Source organism: Pteropus vampyrus, unplaced genomic scaffold (genome assembly GCF_000151845.1).
Source record: "Pteropus vampyrus isolate Shadow unplaced genomic scaffold, Pvam_2.0 Scaffold3, whole genome shotgun sequence".
NCBI lineage: Eukaryota > Metazoa > Chordata > Mammalia > Chiroptera > Pteropodidae > Pteropus > Pteropus vampyrus.
Genome location: NW_011888784.1, coordinates 22,513,444 through 22,532,820, shown reverse-complemented (window position 1 = coordinate 22,532,820; position 19,377 = coordinate 22,513,444). Strand labels below are relative to the sequence as shown.

At 38.3% G+C, this 19,377-nt stretch overlaps 1 protein-coding gene across 7 annotated transcripts in view; it reads right to left on the bottom strand.

Moving 5' to 3' along the window:
- Positions 1 to 3,542: 3,542 nt before the first annotated feature.
- BICC1 (BicC family RNA binding protein 1) overlaps positions 3,543 to 19,377 on the bottom strand; it is a 255,262-nt gene continuing 239,427 nt past the window's right edge. For 4 of the 7 annotated variants that reach the window (XM_023531912.1, XM_023531910.1, XM_023531918.1 and 1 more), the window contains 4 exons: positions 18,017 to 18,173; positions 14,742 to 14,902; positions 11,237 to 11,336; positions 3,543 to 6,108 (listed from right to left, as the gene is read on the bottom strand). In XM_023531912.1, the coding sequence (XP_023387680.1) occupies positions 5,978 to 6,108; positions 11,237 to 11,336; positions 14,742 to 14,902; positions 18,017 to 18,173 (549 nt within the window). In that variant the 3' untranslated portion in view covers positions 3,543 to 5,977. Of the gene's footprint in view, positions 6,109 to 8,378; positions 8,458 to 11,236; positions 11,337 to 14,741; positions 14,903 to 15,276; positions 15,345 to 18,016; positions 18,174 to 19,377 lie in introns of those variants that run through there. The other 3 variants (XM_023531915.1, XM_011362178.2, XM_023531924.1) reach the window with 2 other exon arrangements.

The window sequence follows — 19,377 nt, the reverse complement described above, 5'->3', positions numbered from 1 at the left end:
AGTATCCCTCCATTTCTTAAGAACAGCTTCACCAGGAATAGAGTTCTTTGTTGACAGATTTCTTCTTTCAATATTTAGAATATGTCATCCAATTCTCTTCTGGCCTGAAGGCTTTCTGATGAGAAATACACCAATAGTCTTATGAGGGTTCCCTTGAATGCAACTTCTCTCTTCTCTTGCTGCTTTTACAATGATTTCTTTGTCTTTGACTGTTGATGATTTAATTATAATGTGTCTTGGTTTAACACTATTTGAGTTCAACCTCTTAAGGATTTTTTTTGGTCCTCTTGGATTTGGAAGTCTATTTCTCTCCCCAAGTTTGGGAAATCTTCAGCCATTATTGCTTTAAATGTACTTCCTGTACCTTTTATCTTTTTCTTCTCCATAATACAAATGTTGTTTCTTTTCATTATATCCCATAAATCCTATCTTCCTGGTCACTGACTCTCCTGCATGGTTGAGTCTGCTTCTACACTTCTCTATTGAATTCCTCAGTTCAGTTATTTTTCAGTTCTAAGATTTCAGTATTTTTTTTTTTGATGGTTTCTATTCCTTTGTCAAATTTGTTTTGTTCATGCAGTTTTCCTATTTTGTTTAGTGTCAGTCTGTGTATTCTTGTAGTTCACTCAAATTCTTTATGAGGATTATTCTGAATTCTTTGCCTGACAGTTCATAGATCTCCATTTCATTAGAGTCAGTTATTAGTTTCCTTTGGGTGTCATATTTATCCGATGTTTCATGATCTGATTTCTTATATAGCATCTGCACATTTGACTAAGTCATTTCCTCTTCCAGAGTTTGCAGGTTCACTATGGCAGAGACAGTCCTTCACTACTCAGATCAGTTTGAGTTTCTAGATGTGTCCACTGACAATGTCCCTGGGCAGGTGGGGTCTCCTATTAGAGTCTATTTTTAGACAACTGTTCCAGCTCTGATGTCAGGGTGTGTGTGTGGCAGAGGCGGGGGGCAGCGGGGGCGGGGTGTGTGCGGGTTGCCACTAGCTAAGAACAGTTGGATATGACTACTGGCTTGGCTTCCTGCCCATGCAAGGCTGCAGGAAGGGCTCTGAAGTTGCCTGGGTTCTCTGGTCAGGCTTACTAGATGGTCAGGACTGGGTATGAGCCTCAGTAGTTGGGGCTTTGAATCAGCTTTCCTACCTTGGCAGGGCAGTAGGATGGAACTCAGGCCCTGCATGACTTATTGTTTGGGGATCCAAATTTGGTAAGAGTGTATCCTGGTTAGGTGAGGCCACTGCTTTAGTTCTGCAGATAAGGAAAGCCACAGCCTATGTACTCTCTTCAAGACCACTGTAAGCATGGCCATTGGAGGGTCTATGCAGCTTCTTATGTGCTCTGGTAAGGTACCCCAGCTGAACTGGCTGACAGCCATATTCAGCAATGAACGGGACTATGAATCAGTTTCCCTGCCCCATGCATCAGGAGAAGCAGCTCCACCACCACTAAGGTTCTTTGTTTGGTACTTGACTCAAGTCCACCCATGCTCCATTAGTTCCTTGGCTGGACAAGATCACTAGCTTTGCTCCAGGGACAGTCATCTCTGCCTTCCCATATCTTGGCTTGAGCATTTCTGAGTTATGAAGCAGCTCCTGGGTTCCAGCAAGCCCTTCCTGATGGATAGGGCGTAGGGATATGCTTCTGCCTGGGCAGGACTGGGAGGGCCTACTTCAGCTACCTCCCAAATTTTCCCCAACATATTTTTTGGTCAGGAGGGAAAGGAAGTTATATTCTGCAAAGGGTAAGGCTATGACCCAGCCCTTCTGCCTGGACATTGGCATACCAGGCTCCAGGGCCTGCAAAACTCACTGGAGGACCTGCATCAGGCAGATGTGCATGCTGCTGAGCTCCCTGGGGAGACTGCACCACTGACTTGGTCTGCAGGTGAGCAAAGCCACTGGTTAGGGCTACTACTTGGCTTCTGTGGAAGGGAGATCTGTCTGCCAAGATCCAAGTGCTCACTGTTGGAAGCCCCTCCTCCCCTTTTCCACCAGATTCCTCTGCAATCCCAGGGGTAAAACCAAAGTAGGAGCTCCCACACATTGCTGAGGGAGCTGGATGTCTGCCCTGGGCTCTCTTTTCCCACTGGAGGAACTGTAGGTTCAGGGAACACCTTTCTGTGGTGCTGTACCAGCCTGGGGGAGGAGCAATGCCGTTAGGATGGAGCCATTCCTCTTACCTTTCTACTGCAGTCTGTCTTGGTCTCTGTGATACAGGGGTTTACTTCAGCCTCACTCCCATGTTCTATGATTCTCTGTGGTGTTTTGTCCACGGTAGTTGTTTTTGTAAGGAGGAATGAAGATAGGAATGCAGTAATAGAGTGATGTAGGTTATTCCTACATCACTGGATGTAGGAATAACCTACATCACTCTATTACTGCACTCTTGGAATATCCTCAGTGGTAGGAAACTCGTGTTTTTTCAAGCTAAACCTGATTTACAAACACTGCAGTCACTTGGAGTCATATCTAAGAAGGGATGGGTCATGTAGTTATAATATAACTTTAAATAAAGCTGTGGGTCATAACCCTTTTGGCCATACATTCCTTTTGAGATTGTGATTAAACATGTGAAACCTAGAAAAAGGAGGGCTGGCAGATGAGGATTTTGCATGTGAAAGCACAGACCTGTTGCTGTGAGATGGGTACTTTCATGTTTTGTCCAAAACGGGGGTTTCTAGATTGCACTCGAGTTTCCTCGGAATCTATAAACACATGGAGGTTGTGGCAAAAGGTGGGAATAATCCATCCTCCCGTCCCTCTCAACAGCAGCACCTTTCTCCATTTCGAATGTACACTTAGGGCAATAGTATACGTTTCATTTGCTGCTGTTCCTAGAACAGGTCCTAGTACTTACTGAGCCCTTATTAACTATTTAGATAATGAATGAATAAGTGAATGGATGATAATTTAATATTGGGTTCCCAGGTAAGATTTCACTTACCGAAAAAACTTGTGCTAGAAACAATTTTTAAGAACCACTGCCACAGGTAATTCTAGTAGTGATATTTCTGGGTGCATAAATGGGTGGAAAGTTAGGTTTTCTTTGAGATTTAGGGAAATCTCAGCATTAGTGATACAGTATCTATTCTGTTTGAGAATGAGTTCAGATAGAATCTCAGAGCTAGGCACAGTGAGCATTCAGTGTAATAGCATAATGGTCAGTCTCTGAAACGGGACCCTGGGTCAAGAAGCCCAGCTTCCCTTCAGTAAGGAACTCTGCAGGTGGATGAGGCTGTCAAAGTGGTCATACATTTGAACAATAAAACCTGTTCCATAATATTATTCTTTTTGTATGTACCTGTGGGTGGCCATGGAAACAATGATTACTAGTCCTGGATTCACTGGCTAAAATAAAGTGCCTTAGCTTCTGGTAGAAATGAGGACTGTCAATGCAGAACAACAGGACAGAGAGTACATATTCAATGGCCACCCTCCCCCCGCAAAAAGTTTTCTTAAAAAACAAAGACAGGCATAGCATTTATGTGTAAAGATTTTTTTAAAAAGGCATTTCATTTAGCAAGGGCAATACAAAGGGGTTATATAAATTTATTTTTCATATAATAATTGATTAGAAAAAATTCCCATTTTCGATGTTTAATTCCATCTCTCATTTTTTTTAAAAAAAAATCACTAAAAGGACAAAAATCCACACAAAAATACAATCTGTATCTATTCTATATTTACAGATAATCGGTCACTATTAAGGCACAGACTGATCAAAAACTACCATTTATTCAAATAATCCAAATATTTTGTGCATCATATAACACTGACAACACCATGTACTGTAGTGTCATATTCCCTTCATTGCATCAAGAGAAAGTGAGAAAAATAATTTCCAGTGTTTTTATTTTTAGCCACCCTATTTAATCTAGTTTAATTGGGACAGTTTTCTCTTTGGCATAAAGCACTGTTCATAAAATCTCCAACTTAATACCGCAAATTCATTCCATCTTCCTCCTGTTGCAAATGCATGGTAGAGAGTTGGGGAAAGAGCTCCAAATGATTTTTTTTTTTTTTGAGAAAGTCTTATTAAAGAAATAAAATTAGAGACTTAAGCTGTTGAACAGGAAACAAATCTGGAATTTTTACCCTGTGCTGAAGGTGGAGCATGTGTTCACACAGCCACCTAAGGTGGAGAGCTCCACGTGATGATGTGATGTGCGCAGGATGATTCTATCGTACTTGCAAAGGGAACAATTCTATATCCTTAAGCAGATTGTTTAGAAATGGGCATCCCCTTAGAGCTGTTATAATTGATAATTTATGTCAGGTCCATTATCTATGCCTTCAAAGTAACCAATACAATTTTTTAAAGTGAAAATCTTTGTGTGTGCAAAATTTCTCTAATAATAGTATGACTTAGCCACAGAAAAGTGTCAGGCAAGTATTTCTGATTCTGCATTTTTTAAAAATCCTCGATTGTTATGTATGCTTATCTAATGCCTTCTGCTGAGAGCATGCAACAGTGGTTTATGTCCACGTAGAAAATCTTGAATAATGAACATAAATAAGTCATTACAGTACAGATAATTCACAACATTTCCTATGGGAAAGTTTTCAAACAAATTAATACACTTGGAAATAATATTGCTTTGAAGAAAGAGAGGCACTTAGTGATTTTCTTCATGAATTGAAAACCCTTCATAACCCACAATACAATGTCTGAAAAGACCTAGGAAACAATGTTGCCTGATTTCTTGGACTTTCACAGTATAGGATTGTAAAAATGAATCTAGCCACTTAAAAAAATAGTCATTTTTTCCCCTCCTTCAACTGTCTATAAACTGTCACCCTGGAGACTAAAAGCCTTCCGTTTTCAACAAACATAAGTCTACTTCAAGCAGACAAATATGGTTTCAGGAAAATCCTTTTACCATATGGAGCACAGCTAATGTGTACATGATAAGGACAGTAATCTATTTCTCCTCCTAATGGCAACAGTGCTGTCTTGTCAGATGATTATTTGTCTTTTTTAAATAAAGTGACAATCTAGGGCTCCAGTTATTGAATGCCGTCCATTCTCTACCATAAATCTCTAGTAGATATCAATTTAATCAGTTATGTGCTGTATGCTTATAATATCTAAAAATAAAAGTTTGATATAAATAAATGTCCTTTAGTGGCAGTATACTAAAAATAGCCCTTTGCTTTCAGACAACCATTAAAATCATTTTAGCAATATAGGCAGCAGCTAAATATGATAACTGCAAAGGGTTAATATTGCAAAGTCCATTTGATCTTTCTTTGCACCTGTTACAGTGAACTATGTTCATTGTTTCTAGGATGCTGACATAAATGAAGAGAACTGGTCCAGAACCAAGTGGCGTCACTTACATTTCCCAAAGTTACAGAATATTCTGCACAAAAACTAATAATCCAGTACCGTTTCAAACAAAAATGTAAAGCAGTCAGAAAAATGTGACTAAATCTGATTTGTACCAATAAACCAGGTGACATAAAAATGAGAGAAAGAGAATTTCCACAGGACAAGAAATTAGAAAGTGTAAAGTGCTGAAAGACCTCAATAATTATTTTAAAGCAGTACCAGGAAATTTCACTTTGATTATTTTTTTTTAAACCCCAAATACCAAAACAAGTGAACAATAACCTGTTTTCTGGCATCCCAGATGTTAATTCATCCTTCATTTTAAGTAAAAAAAAAAATCAGTGCATATGTTATATAGGTAAATAAAAACGAGAAATAAAGCCCTACCCTCATATTGCAAATTCTGTTCAATTACCATTTTTTTTAAAGAGTAACCACATGTGGTATTCTGTATGATGACATGAAGAACATCTCTCTTCTTCCTTTTTGGCACAAAATTCAGGTGTGAATAGATGCTTTGGTCCTGATAACCAGACACCCAGAGTGCCTAGGACGGTGTGCAGTGAAGGCCATCCACAGATCTCCTGTGTCCAACCTGACAGAGTTGGCAGGTATGTACCTGGAAAGTACTGCTACCAGCGGCCACTGACACTAGCAATGTCCGAGTGATACTGACGGGGCAGCCGCCCACTGGCTCCGCCTTCCAGGAAAGAGGTGCGTGCGTTTGGCGGTTCAAAAAGTTTTCTTCGGTTTTTATTTAGTTCTAGAGAGAGAGAGAGAGAGAATTGTTAGAAGCTGAATGGAGAAGTTCTATAGTCTACAGGACATGGCAGCAGAGCTCAGAAAATGGTGACATGGCACACTTTTTTGGCAGGGGGACGTCTGGTAGCAAAAGGAAAACCTTTAATTGATGGTTAAACGTTCTGAAATGCTAGGAAGTCCAATAATAAAGGTAGCCTGTTGGTAGCCTGTTGGTAGCCAAGAGAACCAAGGACAGCCAATAGGTTTTACTACAGTTTGTAAACTATCTGGGGGATAGGTCATTCTCACAACCATCTAAACTCTGGGCATACAAATTAAACAGTTTGACCTATCCCAAATGTCATTTCAGAGACATTTACCAATGACACAGAAAATCATTACAGCTATTGAACTCATCTATGTCAAACACAGCAATCATTAAATTATGAAAGTCGGAAATGAAAAGCAGACCCCACACCTAAATACGAGACTATTAGAGGAGCACACGGAAGTGTTCAGCCACAGCCCTAAGGCTCCACAAGTCATGATGACTGTGCTCCTTGAGTAGAAAGAGCTCTATGAAGAAGCATATTAGCAGGAGGTTTCTTTGAATAAAAAATCAGTTTAGTAAAAATAGCAACAGTTTAGGAAATAAATACAATTGAAAACAACTAATACTTGAATCTAAATTTCCAGGCAAAGTCTAAGATGCTTAATTTTAAAGAAACCGGAGTACTTAGAAAACACTGTTTAGTTTGTCTTTTATCAACTAAAAATTATTAACCAGAAAAGTAAAAAATTAATTGAAGCAGCCTACCTGTTTATGACTCTTCTACTCCTCTATTCCCAGCCCCCGCCCCAAACACATATCTACAAATCAACTGATGTAACTCTTGCTAGTGAACTCCTACAAGTAGAATAGTCAGACTCTGAAATGCAAATATCTTCAGACATTCACTTTCAAGTAGAGGGATTCTATAGTTGGTTTGGGAGGCAGTAATTCAGCACCTATATGTGCATAGTACTCAGTACTTTTTTAGCCACACACATATACAATCAATCCCCTTTTGAATCCTGAAGTTGCACTGCAAGCTGTTGCCTGCTACAATAATGCTGAGACTGAGAACACAGACTCAGGTTGCAGGGTCACAGGTGGCCAAAGAGGGCCACGTGGCTAGAAGTGCTCTTGTCTCCTAAGTTCTGGAAGATGGACCAAATGCCCAAAACGTTTCATCCCACTGCCTTCCAAAACATGAGTGTCTGCCACCCCCACCCCCCGGGGCAATGCACAGGTGGAGATATCTCTCTCTTCGCATTTAGGTCTTAGAGGAGAAGAAAAACAATTGTGATTTAAGTCCACTATTCTTCATCTTATAGATAAGAAAACTGAGGTTTAAGAATAGACAAAGTTACCCACACAGCTGTTAAGTGACAAGTTGTAACCCTGCCTGATGCAAAGGCCCATGCCCTGGGCTGCAGTGATCCATCCACTGTGCAGAGAAGATAACTCAAGGCATCGGGAACACAAATTTGAGAAATTGGTAGTTTCATGTATGCCAGATAGCAGGGCTTTAGTTCATAGTTTACTATACCGAATTTTTTTAATAGAAAAATTAAGCTTAAAAACTTTAAAGAAGCAAGGAAGATACGTGCAGGCATGCTTATAGCAGCTATTGCTTCGAGTTCCCGCAGAAACCTAACAGACATGACATTCCTATTAAAAGTCGAACACATGTTTCTTGTTTAAAAAAAAAACCCAAGCAAATAGAGAAATCAAAACAGAACTTAATATATTTAAAGGCAATTGTAGAAGAGTTAAGAATAAATGAATCCTCTTAAGTACACAGCCTGGAGAAGTTTTGTCACCTTCAAGTTAAAAGATTTTCTTAGGCCTCCATTTTCTCATGGAGGAATAACCCACAAATCAGAAGGCTATTCCATACTATAGAGAAGGAAAAGAATGAATGAGGTCAAACACTATTCTCCCCTATCACACATAACAATTGGGCCATTGAAGACAATTTTTTAAATAGCATTGAAAACTTTACTCTGAAAAGTCAAACCAACTAGATTTTTGAGAGAATAAAATGATCATGAAAGAATGTGGCCATTCCCTAAAGATGTAATTTCTAAGATATATATTTCCAAATGTGAAGCACAGAGATAAATCTACAGAGATTATCAAGGATCACATACTGAAGAGATTTTAGTTTTTGTTTTTTAAATTAAAAAGCAAACTCCTTCTTCTGCTTTTTTCAGTAAACCTAAGGGATAGTTTGGGAAAATACCAACCTTTTTCTTTGAAATTCCAAGGTTCACACAATCCTGGCAGCTCTCAGGATCTTGTTGCGGATCTGAACAGAGTCACAAACTAAAAGAATAGGTCGGGAAATGTTAGATCTACCTGAGGCCGTGGTGGACGCCTGTCAACAGGATGCTAAACTTCCTCTCACTTAGTCCCTGTACAATTTAGTTAACTACTCCTTAAAATATTGAGAAATTTTTAAAAATTCAAAAAATATGGATTTAAAAAAATCAATTTTTCTCTGATCTATCTCTACTAGGGATAAATCTCATCTCCTCCTACAATACTAAAATAAATGTCTTCTGGCCCAAGATTAAAAACAGCAAAACCTTATCCTGAAAGAACTCTGATTACAAGTTGAAAATCTATGACATTTTAAAAAGGAATTTTGAGCAAACTTTGTACCTAACCAAACTATGTAACCACAAGACAAATGTAAGTAAAGGCTGGCCAGCTCTCCTGTTCCTATCAAGAAATGCAATGTTCTAAGACTACAAATGGATGTATTTGTTATCAGATGAATTGAATTGGAAAAAGAAGCTTTTGGATGAAGGATTTCTCAATAAAAACTTATTACTTGCAGAGAAAAAAACAATTTACCAGGTTCAAAGAAATGCACTCAACAAAGTAAGGTAAAATCATCCTTAAAATAATCAAATACTTCCCACTGTGCACAGCATTCATAAGGCATCTTATTCAAAGTCTCTAATTCCCTTTAAAAGCAAGAAGGACCTGTGAACCCCACGGAGAGAGGCAGTCTACAGAAGTAGTATATAACCTGAATAGAACACACTGAAGATGACTGGAAAAAATACTTTTTAAAAATGGGATTCAAAATCCCTGCTGTTTCCCACTCTACTCCCCAAACCCACCTGGAATATACCACAAATGTGTTCCAAGTAAAGAGCCTAATGATCCATCAAAACTGGTTAAAGTATTTTGAGATATCTGCTTATTGCCAGAAGCCTAACAGAGTTTGGAATTGGGTTGGTGCACAAAGAAAGAACTTAATTTTAATTATACTATCACTGACATTCCATGAATCTCTAGTAAAGGATTGCGGAGTTCTAGAACATACACTTCTCTGGCAAAAATGCGCTGAACCACAAACATATTTTAACAGTACAGATGTGGTGATTATGCGAGTTAATCAAATTTCAAGTCGTATAAATTCCATTTTCAAATAAAAGAATATGAAAATACATAGTATATCAGGTCTAAAAATAGCCCTCTGAAGCTGAGCTTCAGGGTAAACAAGTTGAAAAATTATCCTGTTAAAGAATATATATATATATATTAATATATATATATATATATATTAAAAAAAAAGGGAGGAAGAGGACTCTGCTACTAACATACTATTAAAACTGTAGGTTATTTTCATTATGCCTGATGATATACCACATGGATGGACACAGATTTTAGAAACAGGAGATAACCGCACGTGATCATCTATTGCAATCTACCTTCATGGCTAAGAAACCAAAACCAAAAGAGGTTTGGAAACTCACCCAAGGACTCATGACTTGGCAGAAGCAAAGCCCAGATCTCCTTATTTAAATAGTGTTCTCTGCACTATACCAAGCTGATCTTATAAGAAGAGCAAGCATCTGCTCTGTGGAGCTCCATTAAGCAGCAGCTTGGGCACATGGGAGAAGACAAATTCTCAACTGATGTGCACAGAACTGTATCCACAGAGAAGCCTAATAGGCTGCTCTATGGCTGGATTTCCACCCCTATTTCAGAGCTGCTCTGCTTATATCTGCTTCAGCTATTACGTTTATAGATAAGATTTCCTGTGGGGAGATGGCTGGGGGATGTAATCTGCTGCTAAAACAAAATGGAAAGCAACTGAGGTTTTAAATTTTTTTTAATTGCTGATCTGATCACTGAATGCTGTTTGGAAGGGCCTTTCATGAGTTGGATGCCACTGCTGGCCTTATAAAGACATAGCCTGCAAGTTCAGTGTTCTGAAAAAGCAAAGTCATTTTCTCACCACACCTGACACTTGGCATCTGCCCTTGTCACTATTTTTTTTGAGAGACTGGTACGCATATCCAGTTGACATTCATGAACTTTATCAGGAAGTCTTCAAAAAGTAACCCCATTTTTTTGCCCCCTCAAATTTCTTCCTCTTATTTCTCTAAGCATCTTTTTGAAGTACATAGTTATTCATTTGCCAACTCCAAATTCATCATCTGGCTCAATTCCTTTCAAATGGGGTGTAAATATGTATAGAGCATTTGATAACGCACAGAATATGCAACTGATGCACAAAGGCGGTCTGGGAGACAGACAACATTGTTTTCCTGTGACTACTCTCAGGATCCTACACCCTTCAGTGACTCACAGATTCTATTAAAATTTTGGGAAAAAATTAAAAAGAACATTAAGACAAGTAATACTGCCAGGCTCTACCTATACCAAGGAGCATCTTTTTTCCTCTGGTGCAGTGATCTCAGTTGGTATGCAAGGACACATGCATTTGAAACATGACAGCCAATCTAGAATAATTACTAATTCGATGATTAAGTATTGCCTAACACAACAACAAAAAGGAGAATTCAACTGTTTCCCCAGTCTCATGTTATGCAAAGGGCAATTTTGGTTATTTCTTTCTGAAGAGATCGGTTTTAAGCAATGACATTGTCACAGAAGGTTCCAGGCAATGCCTTGATGAAGGAGTAAGGATGGTCTCAGCATTTGTCACACTGTTAGTGGGAAAACACTGAAACCACAGCCACAAAGGTGCCATGGTAGTAAGCAAGTGATTAATGGGTAGAACCAGCCCCAATGGCAGAAGTTATTCAGATTTCAAAATATGAATATGAGTATTTATATTCACCTGAAATTGCAAGCAGCATTTTCCTCCTGGCACCAAAAGTAGTAATTCCCAGCTCCTTCAGATCCTGATCTGTGAGAGTGAGGAATGTCTGAAGATCAATCTGTGGGTGAAAAAGTAATATATAACCAATATAATAAGTATTTACTTTCTTTCTTATTGTAGGTTCAACTCATTATTACACTTATTTTATCAATTATGCTCTGCCTACTTCCAAAAGAGGTAATGGTAATGTCACAATGTATGGGACAAAAGTTAATTAAGGTGATGAAACAAAAGCGATTATTCTAGCAGAAGACTTAGCCTAAGCCAGTGATTTACTGCAATTGATATAAAAACTTAGGTCTGAGCATCCAGGCAGCCATGGCAAAAAGGGAAACACAAAGTGCACATTTTTGTAAACTGATAAAAGAATACATATCTGAGAAAATATTTCTTAGCTTTGGATTCTGAGAATTGGTTATCTCTATAAGAAGAAACTGAATAATACCATAGATGGTATCTTTCACTGTGTTCTACTTAAGAATGATAGAAGAATTCCCAGGATACATCAGACCCATGACTCACTTGACTGAGCCTATCTTTGAAAGTGGCACACAAGAGTATTTCCAGGAACAGTATAATTGTTCTCTTTGGTATCAGCAACAAACTGGAGAGAAGTAGCCCAAGGATCCTACCCTTCCTTTGAAGACTGTAAAAGAACAGAAAGGCAATGGGCTCTGAAGCCAGAGAAATATGGGTTCGGATTCTGACTCTGCCATTACTAACTGTGTGCATTTAGGGTTGACAATTGTGTACCTTGTAGGGCTGCTGTGGGTGTTAAATATGACTGTGGATATAAAGCAATGGGCTCACCAAAGGGATAAAATAACTGGCAGCTATGGTAATAATGTGTATAGACATACCTCGTAAAGTTGCTAAATAAATCTTCAACCTGTTTAAAATAAATCTCACAAGGTTACTTAACAGAGGATTCTTGTTAAATCGTATGAATATTAGAAAATATCCTTTAGATTCCACATATAAGTGAGATCATATGGTATTTGTCTTTCTCTATAACTTATTTCACTTAGCATAACACCCTCTAGGTTCCATCCATGTTGTCACAAAAGCTAAGATTTCATTTAAAAAAACTTTTATGGCCGTATGATCTCACTTTTATGTGGACTCTAAAGAACAAAATAAACGGACAAACAAAATGGAAATAGAACTGTTTGCCAGACTGGGGGGATGGGGTTAAAGGTGAAAGGATTAAGAAGTACAAATTGGTTACAAAATAGTCACAGGAATATACAGTACAGCATAGGGAATATCGTCGTCGATAACATTGCAATAACTATGTATAGTGCCAGGTGGGTATTAAACTAATCGGGGGGGATCACTTTGTAAATTATATATAAATGAACAGTCACTAGGCTGTACACCTGAAACTAATATAAAATAACATTTAATGTCAACTCTAATTGGAAAAAAAAAAAAGAATTCCTCTAATATTGTGGTATACAGAAGTCAGAAATGACCAAATTGTGCAACTTAAACATGTCGTTTTTTGTATACCGATTAAGCTGTTTTAAAAAATAATTTCCCCAATTTAAAAACTGAGACAAGGAAAAATATTTTGAGGATAAGATCTGGAAAGATCGCTATGCAGAATATTTAGTACTTAAGGGTCTTTTACAAGAAGTATGCCATGATTCCTCTGAGTGCTGAGACTGTGCTTTAGGAAATTTTAATTGAATAATGACTTAGCTATTTCTTCCTCTTTCTATTACATATCAGTATATTATGTAACCGTATTGATGTTGACATCTATATTCTAATAAATATCCTATTCCTCTTTCAAAAGAAAATATCCTAAATGAAGGAAGCAGTACCAAATTTCAACATATCTGTAAACAGTAAAATATACTTTTCATTCAAATTAGATGAAATGTTCTGTTCTGATTTAGAAGTTACATCCAGATCTTGTAAAACTTTTTTGTTTATAATTTATCATAGGTCTAGAGATATGTTTTTGGAAATTCTATTTAATAGAGACTGTTTCAGGCATCTGAAAGGGCCAAAAAGTAAATATTTTAGGTTTTGTGAGCCATGTTGTCTCTGTTGCAACTATCTGACTCTGCTGTTTTAGTTCCAAAGCAACCAGACAATATGTAAGTGAACGTGTGTAGTTGGGAACCAATAAAACTTCATTTACAAAATCAGGTAGCAGGTCTGCCTTCTGCTGACCAATGCTCTAAATAGTAGATAAAGCCACCCTGACTTTCTTTTCTTTTTCATATTTTCTTCCTTTTTGAAATAACTGGCTAATAAGTACCTATAATAAATTTATTTCTATGCTTCTTTAAACAGCAACTAGAGATTAAAAACAAACTCAGAATATTGCTGAATAACATCTAATCTCTTACTTGGAGACCTGTTTGTAGTCAAGTTATAATACCTCTGCCCTTGAAATTCTCATTCGGCCACTCTTACCTAACCAGTAAGACTATATAAAAGACTAAATAAATGCAATTCTTTAACGTATTTATGCTGAAATTTTATTCAGCTTACAAAATCCTTGGTTAAATGAACACTAATTTAGATGTAGGGGAAAGAAAACAAAATCAATACTCTGAAATCTAATACACACATAATAACCTTTTTTTGTTGTTAAAAAAGTTCGGCAATCGAACTTAAATTATTGAACTATGGGCAATACCTTAGGTTTATAATGCAAAGTGCCTAATAAAAATTCTAGATTCTTCATTTACTGATACATACCTGGGAATTACTGACTTAATCAGATATTCTCTAAGATGAAATAGAGCAGACTAACATCAAACATGGACCAAACAGATACATTTAGAGAACTATTCTGACTTTCTGTTGCACTGGGTTAGCTGTGCCCTGGTAACATGACAGCAGTACTAGAAAGAATCTAGCTCTTCTCTTTACGGCAGTGTGTAATGGCCACGGCTCAACAGCTTGACCAAAATCCATCTTAGCTCTGCCTCAGTTTAGGCAAAACCCAAACAGTAAGTCAATGAATAAATCAACATGTATAAAAAGTACATTATATTCTGTGAGAACAGACTTCAGTGACATGATGAGGATGGCGTTAAAAAGCACCACAGATATTTATTTCAGGTGCCGTTCTTTTAAGTGCCACAAATAAAGATAACATTAAAGAATGAAATCATTAAATACACACTTGTTGCTGAGCATAAGGGAGCTATGAATCAAACGTTTCTATGAATCAATACACTAATTAGGTCTTTCAGTTAAAACTGTTGAAAGTGTATGTTTGTGAACACCATTTTCTATATTGCTGCTATCCTGTGTTTACCAGCTGCACTAAATAAATAGGAAATGAGATGACATTTTTCTTAGCAGCAAAAACAAGCTATGAGACTTGAACGAATGCTCAGTGAAAGCACAGTCATAGGTCAATGAGTGATTTCATTCTAGAAGTCGTCACACACACAACCCAAACTGAGATGCACGGGAAAAATAAATAATGACCGACCTCTTGTTGCTGGAAGACGTCTGTGTATTTGCCCAGGCCCAGTTTACTGAAGAGCTCAGGGAGGTCAGAGCCTTTGAAAGAGCTGTTCAGGTTACAGCCATTGCTTCCTGTCAGCGAAGAAATGCAGTCCATGTAATTGCTACTGCTGAGATAGTGTTCCGCTGAAAGGCAAGCAAGAGACAGGCTTGAAGTGTAAATGCCCAGAGAGAACAAGGTTTAATTAAAAGTTTTAATCACTCAAATATTTCAAATTCATTGTCGGGCTGAATAGAACAGTAGCTGCAGAAATACAGCAATCCTTTACTGAAACATTAGCTTTTCATTAAGGAAATGCTGGTTATTGCTTTTAGAGAGGCTCTTGCCATTTTAAAGGTTACACTCGGGAGGCAGCAATTCAGCAACAGTGCCTCTGTAGTTAATAATCATTAATCATATTCTCCCAGAGCACTTGGAAACATTTGTTCTTTATAACTGATTGGATGTGAATTAAATGAGGAATAGGAAGGGAGACCCCTAGGACACAATAAAGGTAAGGAAAGTTACTTTAAGTTCAGGCTCCTTTTGGATGGCAGGATGGCTCTCTGTATCCACACTTGCGCTTACCTGCGGTTAAAGGAATTCTATGATATTGTACCATATAAATCTCTTTAAAAATATATTTGGTCATTGAGCTCAAAAAATAGAGCGCTTCCAAAATTAAGAGTAACATTTGAAGTGATGAGATGATGGTGAAGTTCCTGGATCTAATTTATGACAGAAACAAATCTTTCTCGAGAAAAATTCTAAGACAGCAATGCCGAGCTTTTCCTGGCCTTTGTGGCCAATTTGGTGGGCAAAAATTTCTCCACATCACCTGTGTTTCTGAGGCCCTGGATAATGGGCATGCATCCCTGGATAATGGGCTAATGAGCCATGCCAAGTACTTGGCCAAATAGTTTAAACACTCTTCAAGAGTTGCTTTGGAGATTCCAGCAGAACTGAGTAACCATTCTTACCTTCCTGACCAAGGACTGGCTCTCGTACAGTGCGAATTCTATCCTCTTATACCAAACATGCAGCTTCACAAGGGATTCCCGGGGACAGGAAGGAAGGAGGACACTCAGCCAGTCAGATTCATCTAATCTCTGTGACCAATGCATTTGCTAAATCTAAGAATCTTGTTCTGCATCAATTTGGGGTATCACTAATCACTTTCTCAAGTTCTTTTCATCTCAATTGTGCAGTCCTTTATGTATCTCAAGTCAAAAGAATTTCTTGATAAGGGTTTTCTTTCTCTTAAAAATAGATATGTTATCTCTTGTGGAGAGAATGTGTAGAGGAAGGGATCCAGGACCAATCCCTGAAGGCCCTCAGCCCTGAGCACTCCACTGTCTGTAGATAAGGCCCCAGAGTCATCAAAAAAGAATGAAGAGGGGTGACCAGTGAGATCCTGAGTCAAGGTTAATGCAGAACAGAGTATGATGTCACACTGGAGTGAAAACTGGACTTAACAACATGGAAGATTGACCATGTAATTTATATCCAAATGATAAATTTTCTTTTTTTGAGGATAAAAGTGAGAGTTACTGAGAATTAATACTGGAACAGCTGGTGTAAACAGGGATGCCTAGGGAACCTTGACAAGGGTGGGTTATCTAAAACTGTGCTGTTCAATACAGTAGTAGCCACTGGCCACATGTGACTATTGGGAAGTAAAAAGGTTCTATAAGTAAAATACATACCAGATTTAAAGACTTAGTACAAAAAAAGAATTCAAAATATATCATAAAATTTTTTTACATTGATTACACAGTTAAATGGTAATATTTTACATATATTGGGTTAAGCAAACACACTAATAAAATTTGAGAACAGCTGTGCTAAAATAAAATATTCTTAGTGAAATAACTTTCTTTACATTTCTTTTAACTGCTTATAGTTTCCATATTCTCTTTTAAACTCCCTATGCTCTTACAACATTTGACAAAAGCCAAATAACTGCTTTTTTAATCATTCTTTTTATTAATGAATCCCTTAACCCTAATCCTGACCTTCAATACAGCCAAGTTGTACAGTCAGTTTTAATTATCCAGCATTAAGTAAAGGGCAAGGAAATAAAGATAGAAAAAGAGAGGCACAAAACTAATTTAAATAGGGCTACAGAAGGGAGACCATTTCCACCCCTAGTCCTGTACCTGGCACCAGCCTGCCTCTCAGCTCCATCCTCCTGTCAGTGATGGAGGAGCCAGCCCATAACTAATAGGGAATGTCCAGTCTACAACTGACAGTACATTTGGGAATGAAGGAATTGACTGTGTTTTCTAATTTACACTTGACCAACACCACACTGCTCTTTTCAAATCTGAGGCTCTTGACAGCATGGCCAACTTGACTGATGGTAACAACTGACTTACTAAGTGTCTACTATGCTCCTTTAGATTGCCTTTCTTTGAGTAATCTTCAAATACTCCATGCTACGTGTTTCGGAATTCCAAATTTGTCAAAAACCCTCAACAAGGCATCCGGGGCATTTCTTGTAATTACTTTTATCAATTCTTGTCTGTTTACCTTTTTATACAGCCCACTGGAGTCATGCTGATTCTTAACCATATTTGTTCAAAGCCAGACCCTTATGCTTCAAAGTTTTTTTCTATTTGTGTCAATTCTGCTACATCTTGTCAATTAGAAAATTAAATTCTGCTTTTAACTTGTAGTAGCTACCCACTAGGCAGACTTTCTTCTATTGTCCAAGATGCTAATTTGATCACATTCTACTTAACTCTTTTACATCCCTGTCTTTTCCTGATGAGGAAAAACATTTTCTGGATGTTTGTGTGTATTTAACTCATTCCTACATTCCTTCAACAAACATTTACTGAGCCACTACCAGGTATCAGACACTGTTAGACATTTAGGAAGAAATAACAAGGCACAGCCTAACAGAATGCCTGTCACGTGGGCACTTAATAAGTGTTTATTGAATGAATAAATAATATCCCTGGCTTGAGGAGCCCAAATTCTACAAGAAGAGACAGATGTGTAAATATGTAATTACACTCTGGCGTGACAAATGCTAGAGTGAAATAATATACACAATGCAGTGAAAGCAGAGAACTACCTGGTCTGCTTCACTGGGAAAAATAAGGAAGGCTTCACAGAGGTGGTGGCATGTGAGTAACAGCAAACACTTGAAGGCGTCAAGGCCAGAGCTTATACTTGAACATCACCACCCTCAACCAGAGAAACAAATTCCAAGCTAATTTAATCTAAAAGTATGATTAAAAGTCACGGCTCACTTGATTTGTTTTGTTTACGCTTGGGGCTGCCAACAGAAGCTGCAAATTCACTGTGACTCGCGGGTCCTATTCCATTTCGGTCTCTCCAGTTATCAGATTCGCTTCCATTCCCCAAGTGCTCACGACTGTTGGACCTCGAGAGCGACACTGATGAGCCCTGTAAACAAGAAAAGCCCGATAAGGAAATGTTTAATAAGGTGGGTTTACCAGGGTGGGGGCAGAAAGGAATCCCTTAGACCACTGCCATTTACTTCTATTGCCAGCCACTGCAGTTACCCACAAATGCTGATTCTCGAGAAGTGGCTATGGTATCTGTATATAGTCTTTGTCCTCCAGCCACCAAGCACACTTCGTATGTAATACACACAGTGAAGTCCTTTTCTTTCGTTATGAGGGTGCCAGCTTTCATTCTCAGAGCCCCAGGTATGATGACGCACTCTGAGATTTAGAACAGATCTTAGTGGGTGCTAAGATCCCTCCCTATTTGGGGGAACCGCAAAACACATCTTCCATCTGGTACAGCAGAGATTCCCTTCATTATATCTCACAAGAAACGTGGAAGAGTTGCAGCTGACCTAACGCTTTGACAGGAATCAAGCTCCCAGGCTAAATGAGTCAGAGGGTGGAGAGAGATCTGGCATTTCTCCTGTGTTGTCCTCAAATAGGCTCTCTCCAACAAATTACAAATACTGGGAAAAGTCTACCTTTTTTAATGGCCCCCAATCAAAATTTTAGAAATAATGTATAACATCTCAAAGTTTATGCTGAACTTGCATTTATTCACTCCTTTATTCATTGATTTAATCCCCCTATTACAGGTACCCTACTTTGTACTGTATCTAGAGTACTAAAGTCGAGATTCTCTGATTTCCAAAGTTTCACGTTCACTGGGGAATTCCAAAAGGATCCTGCACTATTCACTTCAATAATCTCAACTCAGTCGCACTGCAGCAGAGCCACAGCTGACCATGTCCTCCTTTAACGCGTCCTCCTCCAAGGCATCATGGCACCACACTACCCAGGATTTCCACCTACCTCACTGTAGTCTTGTAGGATCTCCCTCCCCCTTTCCTACCCAAATGTCCCATCACCTTGGGGCTTGACCCTACCATTCCTTCACTGCTCTCTCTATGCTTTCATATTAAGTAATCTCAACCTCTTTCAAGGCTTGAGACAACCATAACTCCCAAATTTTTACCTCCAGGTTTGATTTCTCTGTTCAAATTTGGTATAATAGAGCTGTCAACTTGACACCTCTATTTTACTGTCTCATAGGCATTTTAAACTTAGAGGGTTTGAAATCAAATTGTTACCCATCCCCACCAGCTATACCCAAACCTAGTCCTCTCCTGGAATTCCTA